Source organism: Thermobia domestica, chromosome 1 (genome assembly GCF_964235325.1).
Source record: "Thermobia domestica chromosome 1, izTheDome1.hap1.1, whole genome shotgun sequence".
NCBI classification, from domain to species: Eukaryota; Metazoa; Arthropoda; class Insecta; order Zygentoma; family Lepismatidae; genus Thermobia; species Thermobia domestica.
The window spans coordinates 191,768,040-191,788,758 of record NC_137454.1 but is presented as its reverse complement, the minus strand read 5'-3'; the positions used below and the strand labels follow the sequence as shown (position 1 = coordinate 191,788,758).

The 20,719-nt window shown below is 37.5% G+C and overlaps 1 protein-coding gene across 3 annotated transcripts in view; it reads right to left on the bottom strand.

Moving 5' to 3' along the window:
- The window catches only part of LOC145692306 (adipose-secreted signaling protein), a 33,680-nt gene extending 31,525 nt beyond the window's left edge, over nucleotides 1-2,155 (bottom strand). The window contains exon 1 of one of the 3 annotated variants that reach the window (XM_081767612.1): nucleotides 1,555-2,155. Coding sequence is in view for 1 of the 3 variants with exons in the window: in XM_081767607.1 (XP_081623733.1) it covers nucleotides 1,149-1,216 (68 nt within the window). In the remaining 2 variants the exon portion in view is untranslated. Of the gene's footprint in view, nucleotides 1-1,148; nucleotides 1,258-1,554 lie in introns of those variants that run through there. The other 2 variants (XM_081767609.1, XM_081767607.1) reach the window with 2 other exon arrangements.
- Nucleotides 2,156-20,719: the final 18,564 nt, after the last annotated feature.

The following is a 20,719-nucleotide window of genomic DNA, read 5'->3' as shown; positions in this document are numbered from 1 at the left end:
CCCCGTGCTCCCCCTTAGCTACGTCCCTGCTTGTATTAATCATTCGTCTCCCTTAGCTTAAAGGGAATGACTGTGGCACGTTAAACTGACAGTGAGACATTTCATTACGCTTTATTTTCTTCTTGTAATTTGTAAGTGAAAGTGTAAATGAAGAGTTCTTTCCACTATCTTCATGAATGTGTATACCCACCGCCGCTGACGTGCTTGTTCCCTACAGAGACACTATCGCACGAATGTCTAGCTGCGCTCCTGACTAAGTGGTTCAGATAACATTATCGCTTTTATTGGCCATATAGCACAACTTGGTAATGTTTTCTACTACTACCCTCGTTTACGTGTACGCACCGTCGCTTACTCGCCTGCATACGAACGCACCTACCGCGGGGCCCGCTGCGCTCCTCCCCTAACATTCTCGCTTTGAGTGGCACAAATTGCTTAGTATTTCCCCTCTACATGTTTGTAGCATTTATACCCCACATCGCACAAAACCCCCTAAACTGAATGTGCACCAAAGAATCCAACTCCACTCTTAAGAAATGAATGAGTGGATCCCTATTACAAAACTGCACCCTACAAACACTGTTCTCTATCGGAGGATTAGCATTCCCGAGTAGAATATTCACTTTAGGAGGATTGTTAGAGGTACAAGCAGACGGTGATATATCTCATAGAAACAACTGTGGAAAAATATACTCACTGATTTGTGCTAGTTGGCAACTGAAGGCGAGTGCATCTACCCGAGTTAGTGCAGAGGGCCCGCGCGTTAGCGCGACGGAGCGTCAGCGATGGAGAGTATGGGCATAAGAAAAACAGTGGGGAAATAATTTAATAGAGAATAAGATCCCATGCTTTACATATGGGAGAACATTGGAACACGTATATCTATACGTATCGCCTTAGTTTACTCCAGTACATTTCTTCAGCAAATTTTACAAATATGTGGTTCCAGATTAGGGTTCACTCGAGCAGACGGTAGGCCTACTACCAAACAGAAAATCTATAGGTAAAATAAGACGTGAAACATTTTTTGTGAAGGAATGAGAGTGTGAATATATAAGTAATTACTGTCAGTGCACAGCATATTGAAATGATGATAGTGAAAGTACTGTATGTGTGTGCTCTTCCACTATTCTCGTTTATGCACATACCATCCGTCGCTGACGCGCCTGCTCCCTGCGGACGCACCCGCTCCTGCTCTGACTCGGTTGGATAACATTCGTGCTCATTTGTGGCCACCTACTACAAGTTGGTTCATGCTTTATGCACTATGCAATACGTCCACACTATTTATATTGAGCCTCTCTGAAGTCAATCTGCAAGTAGTAATGGAGTTCCTCATTTAGTGCATGCTCTATTAAAAGAAATACAACGCTTTATCGTAACCTGAAAATATAAGAAATATGTCATAATTTGGTACGTCTACTAGAGTAATGCCCCAGATTCTTAATCAGCACTATTTCGATTTTTAAAAATACGTAGTGGATTCCCTAAAGTAAACGCGTATACACAATATCTAGAAGTAAATTTACTATTTTCGTTACACTTTCAGCTCACCTTCTACTGTATCTTCAGACCCAACCTCAACAGTGTTTTGTTGTTAGATCCTAATCTGTTTTATTTACGCACGGAAACATACCAGTTTCCATACTAATTATAGACTCACGACACATTTTATCGCATACCGAGAAGAAACACATTAACACTTGCCTATTGCTTCCTTAACTTTGCTATACTTCTCTCAAGGACGTATAATTGAAGATCTCGTACTATGTTTGGCCATTTCAAAATTCCGCTCCACAGTAATCTATCTCCAACGAAGTCTTGTTGGACGTCAGTAGAAACTATTCTCAAAAACTCACTGTTTACGTAATTCGGCTAACAACAACAAGTTATATTACCAAACTTTAAAACCCATTAAACACGGCGCCATGTTAACACATCTTCTTCTTCTTCATCACTAATCTAATAGAGATGATACGCCGTTAGGCACAGCGCAGTTATTATATGGATTAAGCGAATAATAAATTAACTAGTAGCAGTGCCATGTGTATATCACGTGAATGAGTATGGTTTGTATAGGGTAATTTTGTCATAATCATTATTTAAACCGGAAGTGGTAGTAGATTTCCTAGCGCTTCTGGTTATAGTAATGATTAGACTTTGGCTAGCTGAGGGGCTCCGCCCCCAGTCGCCCATGTTTGCTCGGCCTACAACCTCGCATTTCTAGAGTATCAGCCTTTACATCAAGAGTGAATTTCGTGCATTTGCTCTTACTTGAATTCGGTCAGCTGACGAGGCTTGCTCCCAAACCCGCGTTTGCTTGGCCTACGGCCTTGCACTTCCTACATCCACAATTCTACCGAATTTTAAGTTTCTTTTCTATTTCAGCTACCTAAAAGATAAGATTTTGTATCCCAAGAAAACACCCAATTAAGTAACATAGAAATTTCTTCATCCCTTTAGACTCGCTAAAAATTACAAATATTCACTTTTGGTAATTTTTCTGTGGGTTGGTCCTGAAAACATACAGTCATGCCAAATTTAATCATTGTAGCCGTACAGGAAGTGCCCAATAATTTTGGGTGTAAATATGTCCCATAAAATAACATGGAGATTTTTCAATTGCTCTTAAAACCCCTCCAAAGTTGGAAGTTTTTATTTTTGGTGATCTACTTAGGTAGCGCTAACAAAAACATACAAGAACACCGAATTTCAGATTTTTATTCCAATTCCAAGAACCTGAAACATGAGATTATGAGTTTTTAAAAAGTCCATTTAAATAACATGGGGAAATTTCTTCATCCCACCTTTAAACCTCCTCAGTGGGGTCCAGGATATGATCAAGGGAGGGCCAAATCCATAGTTCGCTGTTTTATCCAGTGTAAAGCAGAAATGAAGCCCATTTTATCCAGTATATATTTGGGCGTCAAGGGGGAGCTATAGCTTCCGCTTGGATCGGCCACTATATATATATATGACCGTGCCGTTAGGGGCGTCGGCCCCGGGCGCCGAAGTAAGGGGGCGAAAATTCGGGAGAAAAAAGGAAAAAAGATAGGTAAAATTGCTTGTGTTTAGGCCATTCTGTCCTTTGCCAATTAATTATTATTAACTTTGTCTGTGACAGCCTTATATTCAATTTTTGATAGTGTCATTCTGTATGTAGTGCCAATTTTTCTGTACAGACGGCTCTTGGGGTGACTTTTCCTCTACCCCGAAGTTTCGCATACTAGTTCCTTTCCTCCTTTTGTTCAAAATTTACAGTTAGGTCGGATCCAAGCATCTTTTGTCAGTGTGGGAGTGAGAGCTTTATGTATGTAACACGCTACCGCGATCATGCTTGGAGGACCAAATTACATTTCCAGGGGTGCCCACAAGGGGGGGCTATGACGCAAAGTGCGTCATTGTAATATTTGGGGGGTTAAAAAATCTGTATAAATATGTTTGAGGGAGTGTAAAAATTAATCGAAAAGAAGATTTTTTTCATGGAAGAACACCTACGGGTAGACAATTGGGGGGGTGCGTCATGGACATAAGGGGGGATGGGCACCACTGACATTTCTTTTCAATTGGAATAACTATCAATCTTCTGTGTACCAAATACAGTCCATTAATTGTGTAATTCTTATTGTGTGTTAGTATTAAATAATTATCAAAACATGTTTTTACACTGTTTTTATGTATGTTAAAACAATAAACGTTGTTTGCATAAACAGCTTGGAATATATGTATGGGGGCGCCGTCGTATACTCTAGCACCGGGCGCTAATTTTCCACGGCACAGCCCTGTATATATATATCGGGTGTTGCAAAATAAGTGTTACAACTCTTGGGAGGTGACTCTTGCCACTGAGACAAGAAAAAAAAGTTCTCTTGAACTTTCGGCTATCGGACTTAGTTTCGGATCTACAACGTGCCGAAAGCGTGGGAAAATGACTTTCGGACGCTAATAGTTTTGAAACTATCCAACGTAAAGAGGGCGGGTAAAAAATTCACTGAAGAAGTCATACCTGCTGTATTGAATTTTGCATGTTTCATAATCCTACCGCGCACGCGCAAGGGATTCCCCAAAGGAACGTAGGGAGTCCCGGATAATCTGCCAAATGAAAATTGGTCTAAATGGATATAAATTGATAGGGTTTCTACCAGGTAACAATAATTCGTTTGTATTAAGTCGATATCTAGAACGAATACAAAATGGCGGACACCTTCATGCCCGTTGTGTGTGGTTGCATAATCGCCAGGTACAGATGATGGCCAAAAGTGACGTTCTGAGTATTAAGTGTAGTGAATTTGTACTCAAATGCTCAAGAAAGACATCTGGAGTGTCGGTAGAGCACAATACATGAAGCAGGGTGATTCACATGTGTGGAAACACGTAACGAAAAATGCCCAGAAAAATGCACTCATACTAATTAAACATGATTTCAAAGCACCGGAAATGTAAAGAATAGCATCAAGAACATGAAAGCCATTGCCGATTCACCAATAATATTCCCTCAATGGACAAATGCCAGTCCGTCCAATCCGATGCAATATAATGTTCATGGTCGCATACGAATAAGGATGCAACAACTGAGGCCAAGTTGAAATTGTGCAAGAGGACTCACAAAGGAACTGAGTAAACTAAATGAATGTCACTAGTGGGATCGCATGATCGATATTGAAATGTGGCCAATGTGTGTGTTGATATCAACATGTAGCTAATGGACAAATGTCAACATGTCCCACTACTGCTGGGACACCGTCTCACATGCGAAAACTAGGAAAATAACGTTGTACATTCTGCTATTACATTTGGTCCACTTTTTGGTAGAACGTAACTAGAACATGATTGTATCAATCTCCCTCTTTGTTTGGGACATTGTCCCACAGTTGACACATGAAAAGAAATCTCTTAATCCATGGTTCAAATTCTGATAGAGCGTGAAAATAACAAACTTGTATCATGTCCCATGTCTCACGTACTCGAAATATAGGAAAATACCTCCAGAAATTCGTATCTTACACACAGTGAACATGCCAAGACAAAGACGAAAATGAACTAATTTGGCACATATAACACTACAGCTGGAACATCATACATATGAAAAATAAAACAACATGAGAAATAGGAAGAAACGTCTTAAAGCTCTGATTGTTTACAACTGTGCAGTAGGAGTAACAAAATGAAACACACAAGCATGTCGGGAGGCTGTACAAGAGCGCTTGCCAAACAAAGTGGGTGCTCCTCAAAGAAATGAATACACAGAAAGTGAGGCTCCCTCGAGCCTCAGGGCTAGAGCGCTCGCTTTCGCTTGCGTGGTCGCAGTTTCCAATACTACTGGGAGCACACGGCCTCAGATTTAAGACCCGAGAAGTTATTTTCTTATTTTTCGCACGTAGGACGGTGTCCCAGCAGTTGTGGGACGTGCTGGCATTTGTCCATTAACTACATGTCGATATCAACACACACATTAGCCACTCTTCAATATCGATCACACGATCCCACTAGTGTCATTCATTTAGTTTACCCAGTATCTTTGTGAGTCTCCTTGCCCAATTTCAACTTGGCCTCAGTTGTTGCATCCTTATTCGTATGCAACCGTGCATATCATATTGTATCGGATTGATGGAATATTATTGGTGAATTGGCAATAGCTTTCATGTTCTTGACGCTAATCCTTACATTTCCGACGCTTTGAACTCACGTTTACTGAGTATGAGTGCATTTTTTTTTCTGGGCATTTTTCGTTACGTGTTTCCACACATGTGAATCACCCTGCTTCATGTATTGTGCTCTACCGACACTCCAGATGTCTTTCTTGAGCATTTGAGTACAAATTCGCTACACTTAATATTCAGAACGTCACTGTTGGCTAGCATCCGTACCTAGCGATTATGCAACCACACACAACAGAATGAAGGTGTCCGCCATTTTGTATTTGTTCTAGATATCGACTTAATACAAACGAATTATTGTTACCTGGTAGAAACCCTATCAATTTATATCCATTTAGACCAATTTTCATTTGGCAGATTATCCGGGACTCCCTACGTTCCTTTGGGGAATCCCTTGCGCGTGCATGGTAGGATTATGAAACATGCAAAATTCAATACAGCAGGTATGACTTCTTCAGTGAATTTTTTACCCGCCCTCTTTACGTTGGATAGTTTCAGAACTATTGGCGTCCGAAAGTCATTTTCCCACGCTTTCGGCACGTTGTAGATCTGAAACTAAGTCCGATAGCCGAAAGTTCAAGAGAACTTTTTTTCTTGTCTCAGTGGCAAGAGTCACCTCCCAAGAGTTGTAACACTTATTTTGCAACACCCGATATATATATATATATATATATATATATATATATATATATATATATATATATATATATATATATATATATATATATATATATAACTTCGTTTAAATACTTACATCATTGAATCTTTTGTCTTGACGAACGACAAAAGTTCAGAAGATCTTCATTTCTTGATTTTTGTTTATTATTTTCATATTACCATGCCGAGATGATCTACTTTATATTGAAGAAGGCGAACAAAGATCCAATTTCGGATCCTGCCCAAGACCACAACGTCCTGACGTAATTGACCTCATATTGAAAACCACAACAAGAAAGGAAAAGATGCAAAAGATATAAAGTCCTCCTGGCTGGTCTAGTGTATAAGGCGCACAACTTTAATGCACGGGGTCCTAGGTTCGATTTCCGATGAGCGATCCTCGAAATTCTAACGAATTATGGTGGTTCGGATTCCACCTTTAACTACCGAACTGAGTTAACTGAGAACTGAAAAGAGAGATCATACCTCAATCAACCAAAAAATCTTCAAATACGTCAGGTAGGAGTTTTTACTTATTGACATTTTTCTTAGTACTTCTCCATACTGACACTTCTTCATTTTTACCCCTTTTCAATTATTTGTGTTCATTTTGATTTAAAAGTGCCAACTTACTATTTTAAATTCTCCAAACATCATTTTAGTATCTGAGTTCATACTTTCACTCTTGAGATTTCATGAACTTTTATACCACTATGGATTACGGAAATGCATTGCTCGTTGTTTCTCTTACATCATATTGCATGTTAGAACCCAGTCTTTCCTTATGTAAAGTTTGTTTTGTTCGATCCCGGTGTTGTGTATTTTCTCCCCTTTTCTTAACTTTCCTTTAGTCACTTAAACATAATTTCATTAACAATTCTATAATATGGTAATCCCTATAGGAAAAGAGAAACGAAATTAAATCTTTCAGATTCACGTAACGTAGTTATGCTTTGGAGACTAAAGGAGCAGGGGCGGATCCAGGACCGACTTCTGGGGGGCGTGGGTTGTCATACTGCTACTTAGAGCTCCTTTTACTAGCTTCAAACTCTGAGATGGGTTTTATTTATATATATAAAATAAGAAAGTTGCCTATTCTAGGGGGGGGGGGGCGATTGCCCCGATCGCTCCCCTGGATCCGCCACTGAACCTCCTAAAAATTAAAAATGTTCATTTTTGGCAATTTTCCTGTAGCTTAGTCCTGAAAAGCTAGAATCATGTCAAATTTCAACTTTCCATGTCAACCGGAAGTACCAGTTTATTTTATGTCAGTGATTCAGTTCATGTAGTTTTATGGTCTATTATTGATAGTAGAGTGGAGATTGAATTTATTCTTAGAACCAGTGGTGGCTTTCACGGGTAGGCCGGGTAGGATGGAAATGAAATGTATTGTTGAGATGCTTAATCGATTGCAGAAAACTGCTTCTCTTATCTATTATGTTTACACTCTATAGCAGGGATGCAAATAAGCAACAAAATTTTACTAGCTCAAGAAAAAAGCTACTAGCCCATATCCCACAATAGAAATCATTCACTTAAACTACCTTCGGTATGATATTAAATACTCGTCCGCACCGATGAACCACTCGCCCCGGGCGAGTGGTTGTTTGCATTCCTGCTCTATAGCAATTGACGTTAAAACCGGAAGTGATTGATTTTCTGCCACTTTTGGTTTTAATAAAGGAATTGGAATGAAAATGGAATACCACGATTTATTATTATTATTATTATTATTATTATTATTATTATTATTATTATTATTATTATTATTATTATTATTATTAGGGCTATTATTAACCATTTGAACTTTTACCTAGAGATCTCACTGTAAGATCTTAGAGTAATTTATCAGCATTAAAACTTGTGCTGAAAAATCATGGATAAGTTTGGCTTTAACCTTTCTTAACTTAATCTGAAGCCAAACACCTTGAGCTACTAAAATTTCAATAACTCCGTCAAATTTAAAGATAGAGAAAAGATATTGGTACCGTTGGAAAGCTCTCGTTATGCTCTATCCCGTTTATTTAAGGTATGTTTACAGTATCTCTTATAGTTTCGTAGTTATCTTCGAATAAATTATAATAATGTACGAAAAAAATCGAAATTTCGATAAACCTGCCGTCATATTTAAAAATGGCGGCACTATGTTTCAACGTTACGAATGTTTCTTGATTACAGTGTTCATTTCTTGAATTCAGTACAAGAATGAAGTTTCTAGCTTCATTTAATGATGATATATTCGTGTTTTAGGTAAATATGGCATTTTCGCATGGCCTCCATATTGAATTTCCAATTTGCCAACTTATGACCGGGTTGCCAGATGATCACACAAGATTTTTCCACCAATTAGACGTGTCTTACTTGGATATGAAGAGAAACTTAGTCCACCTCAAAATTCCTACGGGTCTTATGGACAGGGTCTGTTTTAGAAGTGGGAATTCTTGAAAGTCACTCTTGATGATGAGTACAACCGAGAAGAAACGACTGATTGTGCTGATGGTGCATATGATTCAGAATTAGAAGAAAATATACTTCTTCAGGAGGAAGGCCAGTGCAAAAGGTGTTACAAAAGTTACCCAGTGTGCTTTTCTAATTTTGCAGAGTTGTAATTTGTATAGTAATGCGTATCCAGACTTGTTACTACCATACAAATTTCTATTGACTGTACCCGTAACTCAATCAATATGTGAAAAGTTTTTTTCAAAACTGAAATAGATTAAAAATAGGTTAGAGAGTACCATGTCTGAGGAATATTTGGAAATCTTTATGTTGATGTCTATTGGAAAAGATTTGTTAAGGAATGTTTCGAATGAAAAGGTGATAGATACAGTAGCACCAAAAAATAATACACTAAACCATCTGCTAATTTTGTAATATAGTATACGTACTCCTTGAATTTCATGTAATACTTTGAACAATTCAGAATAATATGCTGATGAAAGGATATAAGGTTTTATTGTTAATTGTTAACACTATTGGCTTACTGGAGAAAGAAAACTGTGCAACTCGATTTGTAACATTCAGATGCTAGTGGCCTTTGAGGGGAAAAGCCCCGCGCCCCTCTAATGATGCTTATCCGCCCGTGGTATGGGCTTGCTTTACCGTTAAAGGCGTCAGAAGTAGGGATGCGCACGAGACGAGTCGAGACAGGATTTTTCTGACAAAATTCGAGTCGAGACACGGCTCTTCCAATAGAGAAATATACATTTTTCGAGTCGAGACATCATTTTTACAGCACATTTTTCGAGACAAGACAGTCACAAATCTTGTCTCGTGTGCATCCCTAGTCGGAAGGATGGAGATATGTGAAGATTCAGTTAAGGCACGAAAGTATCTTGAAATTCTCGAACGTAAAGTTCTCACAACAGCTAGAGACTACTTTTCGGGGGGAAATATGGACTACTTCGTTGTCTAGGACGATAATGCTTCATGTCACCGAGCGAAAATCGTTAATACGTGGTTCAAGGATATGAATATTCCGAGACTCTGGTGGCCTCCAAACTCGCCTGACATGAATCCAATTAAAAACGTGGGCCATTATGGACAGAAGGTTGAATAACAAGACTTTCTAGAATAGGAGAGAACCCATGGAACAGATAGTCCGGGTGTGGTTCCGCGAAATCGACGTTGCATTCTGTCATAGACTTGTTACCAGTATGCCTCAACGATTGGCTGTACTGAAAAAATCCTATGGAGGTCATACAATGTAGTTTACTGTGTTGTATCTTTTTATGTTCAAACACAATATTTTACCCTTCAAACATATGATTTTTCTGGTTTTGTATTTTTCTTATTGTGTATTTAACTTTTACGTATTACTTCTTCCGGAATGTCTAATACACACATAGCTACTAATATATGCATATAAATTATTTATAGTCATTCGAATAAGCTAAAATTGTGGGATATGTGCTGAGGATGGACAGTTCATTACAAATATATAATGTAATATTATCAGAAATTCATGTAGAAAATAATTTTGATTAATGAACCTTGTTGAGAACTATATCCGAGCAAGTATCGCTATTTTTTCTTTACAGAGTGTAGTTTGACACGGAAGCAATTTTCGGAAGATTTCTCGTAGCCAAAATCTTATCCTTTCCCAATTGTGTACGACATTGTTTCCCAAAATGTGGGCCGCGAGATTTTTTCCTTTTAATTATGAAAATTGGAAGCGTTTGTTCATGAGATGACGTTACTCATCCCCGAGTCCTGCTCTGTTGTAGTCAGTAGAGATGCTGGGTTAGGTGCTTCAAAATATGTCACGAGGCAGGGCATTGCGTCGCGAGTAGTATTAGCTCTGTGTTATCTTTCTATAGAAACACTAACCCTCTTTACGCATGTGTACAATTTCAGACAGCATATACAGTTGAGAAAGAAATTTACATTACACTTGCTCGTTCGTCACCAGTTGATATTCTCGTACCGACAGAGTCACTCTATTCATAAATGTACATTACAATTCAGTTTTAAAATGAGATATTTGCGATATACCTAAAAGAAAACAACTAAATTTTTATTTATTAAAATTTAAGCATCGAGCTCTATTTTATAACATTCGTGGCCACTCGGGGTGTTCGCAACATCCCCAAATAAATTTCATGTTAATCACTCATACGGACCGCTATTGAACGAACTGGATAGTCTCTTTATACCTCTTGCTAGCAAATATGGAAGGTTATTGTTTGCAAAAACAAAAATCTTAATTTAGAAATAGAGTACTTACAACATCCTTTAATTTCCTGGAGAAATCGCTGCATGTTCAATGGTAGTATATGCATGAGAGATGAAAGAAATATTTATTCTTCGGATTTTTATTTGCAATTTAGTAGCTCCAGAAAAGTATGATTTATCCGAATACATATTTGTCACTTAGCAGAATCTAAGAACTGCGAATATTCTTGCTTCTTCGTTTCCGAAATTATTTTTTCAACAATTAATGCTAAAGCAAAATAAATCACAACTGGCGTATGCACACATGCAGGTGCAAACTCAACAATCGTAACTGTGGTACTCTTTGTGTATTGTGCTCCATTACGCCTAAACAAACATACTGTGCCGGCAAGTGAGTGGCATTAGTACATTAATTAATCCAACTGAAATTTGCCCAATACTGGTGTAATATAGATGATGAAATTGTAAATTGAAGCTGTAAGTGGAATGTGAGTACATTACGTTTTTCATCTTTGCATTTCTATTTCAATTTTCAATGTCGATAACCTGGTTTTGTTAAAAGTGAGTTGAAGCTCGGTCTATGGTGCACAAAATGAGGATAAGAATCAACACCTCCAGGATTATAAAATATACTATACAAAATACATACATGTAAAAATAATTGTTCATTTGATTTTTCTTTCTTTCTTACCTTTAATTAGTCTACTACTTAAAGTATTTACGATTGTTATTATTATAGGCAGTTAATTGGTTTAGAACTTTGTGTATAACGTATTACAGTATTAGGGTTCGAGTCCTGGTACGTTCCCGTGAGAGAAAGCCATATATAACAGTACTGGGTTCGATCCAGGTACGTCTCACATAGGGATTAACCATATACTAGAGTATTGAGTTCAATTCTATTCACTCCCTATCGGGATAAACCCTTTTATTACTGTATGTGGTTCGTGTCCTACAGTCCCAAAGTGGGCTTGCGCTTTTACCATGGTCTGGGTTCGATTCTCCACCGTTCGAATGTCTTCTTTAGCATTTACTAGCGGGTTGGATCGACCATTAAAACTGACCACATAGCCGCTGGACAACAGGTTCAGAGTTCGGTCAGAACGTTACGGGAAACCGGCACAAAGCTAACTCCAATTGTATTCTTTAGCGCCAATGCAATTTATTAATGTATGAATTACTAAGTTGCATATGCGCTAATCACTCGTGCTGTAAAGAAAAATGAATTAGGTTATTTCTTAAAATTAACACCTATAAATTTAAACCATGATTATTATTTTGAAAGGATACTCGAATTTTTTTTTTGAAATATCAAAACCATTGCAAGTGTCGGTTTCATACAGTACAAGCAGTCCGGCTTAACGAAGTTTTTGTTTATCCTACACCTACCCTAGGTTTTTTCAACACGAAAACAATTTTCAAAGGTTTCATTTGCCAATAAACAAATAATGTGAATGCATATACTAATACAAGATTTTCATCAATCCTGATTACATTAGAAAGCGGTAGCTCAAAACACAAAATCGGTTTCTCAACATGTATGACTGTTGCATAGCACAAGAAATTGACTAACTTATCACTGCTTAAATCACAATTACTTTTCTTTCGTGATAATTTTCGATGTACACCAATTTTACGGTATTCAGAGTGAACTCTAAATTGCATTTTTTGTTTCACTAGGTTTTTCCATTTACCTGTATGTTCGATCTTCGTCATGACGTCACAATCAGCTGATAGCACATCACTGACAACAGTTGGCGATTGACATTTAATTTTCCTATTATGTTCACTTTCAAATCGCTGAGACGAAAAAGATTTATTCACCCGATTACCACATTCTTCCTGAAAGGTTCGTGATTTTTATCTGTAGGTGATGAGTGGTCAGCACCTGACCCCTTTACTACGTCATGGATCGCTAAGTTACTAGTGTGATTTGATTCGAAATTTTGGTCACTTTCAAAAATATACGTAGAGTATTGATTACCATGGGGCGACAAAACAACTTTACAATTACGACTATTTGTTTGAGCATTGGAGCGACTGTAATGTTTATTTCTCAAAAAACATTTACGAACAAACTTGGAAAGCTTTGAAAAACAATACAACATGCGTTTGATTCCTTTTAATTTTCGTCTGACTTTACATACTTTCTTTTTATATTGCCGGTGCTTATTGCCATATTGAACCAGTAAATTATATTGTCTTGCCCTTTGACAAACAACATTTCGTAATCTACTAAAATATTCTTGACAGGTTTTTAATTTCTTTTCCCACGTTACTGAGTTACGTTCATTACCATTAGGCCTACCTGGCGTAAAGCCGTTTGTACTATCTTCTAAATACACAATTTGAGTGCAAGTGACTATGCAAAAGGTGACATAATTTATTTCTTCTATCTGTATATCTTTAACTTTCAACTCACAGCTTAAAGAACTACTCTTCTCTTGACAAATCTTTACAACCCTAACAGACACAAAAAATAAACAAGTTTTGTGAAACGGAACGCATTCTAATTTACTGGTTAGCAAGGTGCCATAGAGGCAATCTTCCTCTAACAAACTTAATACACTACAAGGCTGCGTATATGGGCTACTCTCATTCCCCTTTTCAACGCAATTTATTACCACTCTAGTAAATCTTTCTGTAGTGACGCACGCATTGCATCCCTGAATGCCTTTTGTTCCTTTACAAACAAACAAACAATACCGGAAACAGCTGGCTGCTGATTCATGCACACAGCTACGCTGGACGTGGCCAACTCGATGGTTGGTGGGGGTTGCAAAGAAACAGCTTGGTTGAGCTTGTTATTCTTTTTTCCTTCTATAATACTATTCGACAGAGACAAAACAAACTCTTTGGCTTGGCCTAGTTCAACGTTAACGTGACTAACAACAAGAATGATTTCTTTTTCTGTTTTTAATTCACACTCAGATATTTCTTCAACCTGTTCAAATTCATTGTCAAGAAATTCAACAGTGGCTTGATTTACAACGATAGGTGGTGACTGAGACCTAACACATGACAAAATAGTACAACTTTCAACACATTCATTTTTCACTGTTCGTGCGTATGCTTTCTGAGCTACGGGGCGATGTCCCACAAAATACCTTCAAACTCACGTTCAACAAATTCTAAATTACTTTCAGCAAATTTTATTTCTAAAGGTACTGTTTTCTTTTGACGATTCTCGTAATTTTGAATATTTTCTAGCTCATTAACTTTTACAAAAGGATGCGCAAAAATTACAGTTTCAAGAGGATCAGCAAACCTAACCCGTTTCGGTGGTACAACTTGACAATTTATTTTCTGATTATCACTGAAATCCTTGTTACAACTAACATTGTGTTGCTTTAAATATCTTTTATATATCCTTTCAGCTAACCTTTCTTTTGCAATACGTACAATGTCTGAATTTTCATACTGAACTTTCAATTTATGTTTAATGTCTGACAAGGAAATAAATTCTGATTCAAGAACACATTCATCTTTGACCTTTCGATAGAAATCAGATTTACGTAATTCACACATTTTAGCAACAACTTTATCTTCAATTTCGGCCCTATATTTTATGTTCCTTTTCAAAAGAGATTTTGCAATTTCCTGTTTAGCTCTTTTACGAATTTTACAAATTTCCTGTTCTACTTTTAGGGCATTTTCGACTTCTAACAATGTAAAAGGTTCTTTTCTATATCTGAACTGACTTTCTACTATTAAGTACTCTGTTTCTTTCCATATTTTTCGCATTTCATGCAAAACAGGAATTATTTCTCTATTTACGGACATGATGATTAATTTACTAATGCCAGAACAACAAAATTAAATAGCACTTATGAGGCACTACAATTTACCTTAATCGAGAAAATACAATTAACGTCGCCTTTATGCGGTTTTACCGAACGTTCCTGTGCTATCGGGCGCCATTTATTACAGTATTAGGGTTCGAGTCCTGGTACGTTCCCGTGAGAGAAAGCCATATATAACAGTACTGGGTTCGATCCAGGTACGTCTCACATAGGGATTAACCATATACTAGAGTATTGAGTTCAATTCTATTCACTCCCTATCGGGATAAACCCTTTTATTACTGTATGTGGTTCGTGTCCTACAGTCCCAAAGTGGGCTTGCGCTTTTACCATGGTCTGGGTTCGATTCTCCACCGTTCGAATGTCTTCTTTAGCATTTACTAGCGGGTTGGATCGACCATTAAAACTGACCACATAGCCGCTGGACAACAGGTTCAGAGTTCGGTCAGAACGTTACGGGAAACCGGCACAAAGCTAACTCCAATTGTATTCTTTAGCGCCAATGCAATTTATTAATGTATGAATTACTAAGTTGCATATGCGCTAATCACTCGTGCTGTAAAGAAAAATGAATTAGGTTATTTCTTAAAATTAACACCTATAAATTTAAACCATGATTATTATTTTGAAAGGATACTCGAATTTTTAAGTTTTGATTTAATTAACACTTGAACTTCACAAACAAAACTACATCACTTATGACACTTCAAACAGATAACTGATTGTTGTGATATATATATTGATTTAATTCAGGCCCATTGATTATCAAGAACGCGGATTATTAATTATGTTTCCTTACATTGCTGATTTTTACACCTTCACTAGCACTGTTCGCTTGCTTCGACACTAGAAGGGAGACCATATCGGAAATTCAGAGGGGATGTCCTGTAAGTTGCGGGTTGCTTTCCTCTCATCCTCTTTGCGATAGGTTGGATGGTTTGCCGTTCTCCAGCTCCATGCTGCCAAAACAACTTTATTCACACTTGTTAAAAATATTACTTAACGTTGCTCATTCATTGTAATTGTTCGTTCTAGTTTCTTGTTATAACTTCACTAAACGTATGTGTCAGACTCTTCATTATTGCAATATTTTCGCACTAGCTAATTCATTCGTGGTTGCCTCTTCGGGTGTATCTATAACACTAACTTCACTTTTCTCTCCGTCTCGTCTTGTTGCTAGGCAAAGAATCGGTTTGCTACGCAGTTTGGTGATGTCAGAAGCTAAAAATAGCTATGACAGCCCATACATTGGAATTTTTGGAGACGACGTTTGTCCATTGTGCTGAATTTTAGCTCCTTATATGGGAAGGAGAGAGGAACTCTACGATTTCCGTCGCAGACGAGACGCACATACATATATGCACATTCGTTTGTTGGCTGAGAGAAAAATTCTTAAGAGCACTATTATGCGAGGTTCATTTAAAAAGTTAAAAATTTTCTTCATTAATAATCGATCAATTAGATCGTACAGTTACAAACGTAGGTACCAGAAATCTCCATATTTCACACGTCTATATAGGTCAAGATCTACCATCATGCCACGTTTCATTCCGACCAGATTTTTTTTTCTTTTTCGGAAGAGATTCAAAATTTGACCCAGAACTTCGGAACCAAAAACCTACACAGCGTACTATTTCACTCGGTTATACAGAATGTTACAGTCTATCATAATGTCTCGATCTAGTCTGTCTAAGTTCGATCTCGATTGGACGAGTTCGGTGTATAGGCCTATTCTTTTGTTATCGAAAATGTGACTGTCCTTAACTCGGAATCCAAAGCCAGCACAATATAATATTTCATACGCTTATATAGCAGCATAAGATACACCGAACTCTTCCGATTGGGATGGTGATATATTTTGTCTTATTTTCGAAAGTGTGCCTCAAAATTTGACTGTATCCTTATCTCGGGAACCGAAAGCCTGCACAACATAATTCACACATCTATAAGCAGATCAAGGTCTAACAACATGCCATGTTTGATTGTATAGTCGAGACGTTCTATCGGTCCCCAACTCAAGCAGAAAATTTACCCTAACCGCCCTCATAAATAATACTCCAAATAAGCCATAAACGGCACGTGTTCGGTGTCGAAGTAATACGTTGTTGCCATCGTTAAACTTTTATTATCGATGGATACATTATATAATAATAATAATAATAAAACACAACAATCATTAAAGGAATTCAGTATAATAGTATGGACAGGGGCGGTCAAGGACGGATTTCTTTGAGCGGCAAAGATAGATTGTATTTTTTTCTCATCAGGCTTCTGCGGCACTGCCTTGCGGGGGGGAAGAACAGGGGCGAACTACTTAACATGTTTGGTTCGTACAAGCGTTATCGTTATGGAAGTTACATAATATTAACAATATGCTATATTTAAGAGTAATATAAGCACATATCATGAAACTAATGATTGATTTCTTTTTTTCTCTTCATTACAACGAATTCAAATTAAATGAAATATATCAGTTTAACGCCCCAGAATTATGCCCTTCAAGCTAAAGGAGACGGAAGAAGGAGGACGCAATGAAAACAAACGTAACGAAAAAACTAGATAAATCTGTCTTTCTGCGAAGACTACTGAAGAATCAGTAAGCAAGAGGGTGAAAATTGCAACATCGCTTTCTTTTTCAGCAGGTCAACTGGCAGGCCACCCTCAACTGGAAGGACATGTTGAATTATCGCTCCCACGTAACAAAGAAACACGTGGTTTCCTTCAATTGTGTTCCACTTCCTTTGTAGCCGCCTGGGGATGGTTCGAGCGATTTTACTATAATAGGATGACTTCGGTTGAACTCGTACGATCAGTGAAATGAAATTAAATTTTTGAGTTTTACGTTCCATGGTTATGCCGGTTAGGCTAAAGGAGACGGTGATTATGGGAAATGAATGAAATGGTGGAATGAAGAAAGTGGGAAGAAACGGTAGAACCCCGAGAAAACCCACGCACATGGTTTTTGTCCACCACAAAGTTCACTTGGCGGGGGCTGGGATCGAACCAAGGACCCAAAGCACCACAGATGAACGCTCTACCACTGAGCCACCGCGGCTCCTCGTACGATCAGTGTGCAAATTGGACTATTGATATTGAGAAGAGGGGTGAGATGAAGTAAGGTCCAACAGGATAAAGAGGTCTGAAGAGGGCACGGTGGTAGAGGGCTTATCATTGCATGGGATAAATGGTTCGACGTGGGACAAACTGTAAGATATCATGTCATCACAGAGGTCTGAAGATGCAATAACTCAAAATGAGACAATGGATGTTCTCCTCCCCCCTTCCCTACACACACAAATATTATTATCGGTTAACACTAATAAACATGGAATTTATTAAATCAATCAACTTAGTATAAATTCTACATATTGCTGAGAAACGGGCATATAATTTTTCCGAACGTGTTTGACCGTAGCATATGTACAATGTAAAAAGTTTGCAAATCCACATGACTTCGTTGTACTGTACACAGTATAACGTCATTCACTTCCAATGATTAAATGGATCCGGATATGACTGAAAGTGGCAACTATTGCCAGAATAAAATAATTAAACTGGGCGGCGGTGAAAACAGAGGACGTGAGTATAAAATTAGAAGCCAAAACAACATTTTACATCTATTTTGAATAGAACTAGAATATTTAAATTATACGAAAGGACAAAAACCAGTGGAATTTGACAATATACTCAAACTTTTTTTGTCATTAAACACAGTTTTCCGGGGAAAATAAGCATCCCCAGCAGAGATGCTTCAGTTAATTTCTTTCGGGGTGGGGGGTAGGATTTAATCAAAATATGATTGGGGTAAAATCCGCCGGTAACTCGCATCTTCTGTATGATTCATAGTGTCCTTGATTTTCAGAAGAAAATAAATTTAAGGATGAAAAGGATTAATTGAATAAAAAATTAATGTTCCATATTTTATGACTTGTGCTCATAAAGGCTCTTAAGTTAAAGGAGATTGATGGTAGGCTTGGTTGAACGATAGTGCAAGAATTAATGGAGGGAAAAGGAACCTTCAGACAAGATTACCTAGACATATGAGTAGAATCAAACCAGAGACCCTTTGTACTAGAGCCACTAAAAAGAGTAGCAGTTATCAGTGAGTCATTCAACCTGTATACTGTTGAGTACTTGGTTACTTATCTATGCAGTGTGAAGTAGCCGTTTTGAACGTAATATTAATTATTGAATTTGCCATTCAGAGAGTACCATTAAAGTTGAAGGCTACTAAACGTTAATTGGATTCGCTTCCTGGTTTAGTGCAGTTAGAGAAGTCGGTTGGCATTATTACAATTGCCAACGAGGATGCGATTCAAACCCATGCATGCAGAGCACTAAGGGATTGATTTTTCCCTTGTATTGTGAATCATACAGCGTTCATTACACTCTTTTTCAGAAACTCATATTTAAAAATGGAAGTTGGCTTGTGTATAGCCCGCTCCCCCACTTCTTTGTCACCGGAACTGGAAGTCACTACCTGCTACTGCTACTACTACTACTACTATTACTGCTACTACTACTTCTACTACTACTAGTCCTACTACTTATATCGAGAACAGAACCCAACCAACCCCTGCGGGGCTTCTAACCCGTTCCTACTACTACTGCTACTACTAGTATTGCTACTAACTACCACCACCACTACTACTACTACTACTTATACTAAAACCTCCTTACCACACGATTTACATCTTAAATCTTTATAACATGCGATTCCGATTCATTAGGAACTAATATGAATCGTTAGAATCACTATGATTCGTTAAAAATCACTGGGAGGAGCGGGCTATACTCAATCCTGGAAGTTAAAACGAGTTAACTGACGAACAAGTTCTAATTGTCATAAGGAGTCCATAGTCTCATATTCTCAGCAAACAATCTTTTATTAACCACAAACCATCAAAAACTTTCGTCTTTTTCTTCATACTAGTTCATACCAAATATCTAGAACATTTCTAGTCCAACTTTATTACCTACATTCCTTAGGGATCGCATTTCGCAAAATGACACCTTGTCTACAGACTAGAACCCAAAGAGAATATTTGTACAAAATTTCAATGTTCTACGTCTAATAGTTCCTATACGTTTATGACTTAAGTTAGTGCAGTTTTTGAGATATTAGCAACTTTTGGATTTTCATCCACTAGTAAACAATTCTTATTTTTGAAGATAGCCAGAAAATTCGACCCTGTCCTTTGGAAAATCTGAAAACTTGGTTTGGGTATGTTTAACAGTATGGTCTCTCGGTAAAACAGGTCAAACTGACGAATGAACAGGCATCGAAAAATAACTTTCTCGGTATGTTTTGTGGAAGTTCTGAAACGTGTAAATGCGTTAAAAGTAAATCGATCCAGAAGCAAACAGAAGAAATGTTCAGTTATAGCGTTACTAAGGAATAAAACTATTCACTTTGCATAGGACAACAACACTTAAGCATACATTTTGTATAATATATATATTAAAAAAAAAAAAAAAAAAAAACGAAATATTGCAATATGGAAATATCACAGTATCAAATAATATTGAAATATGTCGAAAGGTCGTTCATATCGAAATCTATACATACACAAGTAAAATTTTACGATATCAATATTTGAAAAATATCGCACAATTGCTCCTAACAATTAGCTTCAACAGTGTCATCGGTACGGATTTCTTACAACATGGTGAAACAATGGACAGAGTTTGGTATGTGCAGATTATTAAAGAAGTTCACGAAAGCTATTCGAAAAAAGGAAAAAAAAATGCATGCGTTCTACACCACAATAATGCTCAACTCCAGATATCAATGGAAACATCGCAGGCTATTGCCAAAATGAGGCACTAAGTAATGTCCCAAATCCCTCAGTCTTGACTGAGTTCCATTTGTCTTTCCCTCTCAAAAACAATCTTCGTGGACAGTATTTACATTGTGCAATTAAAAAT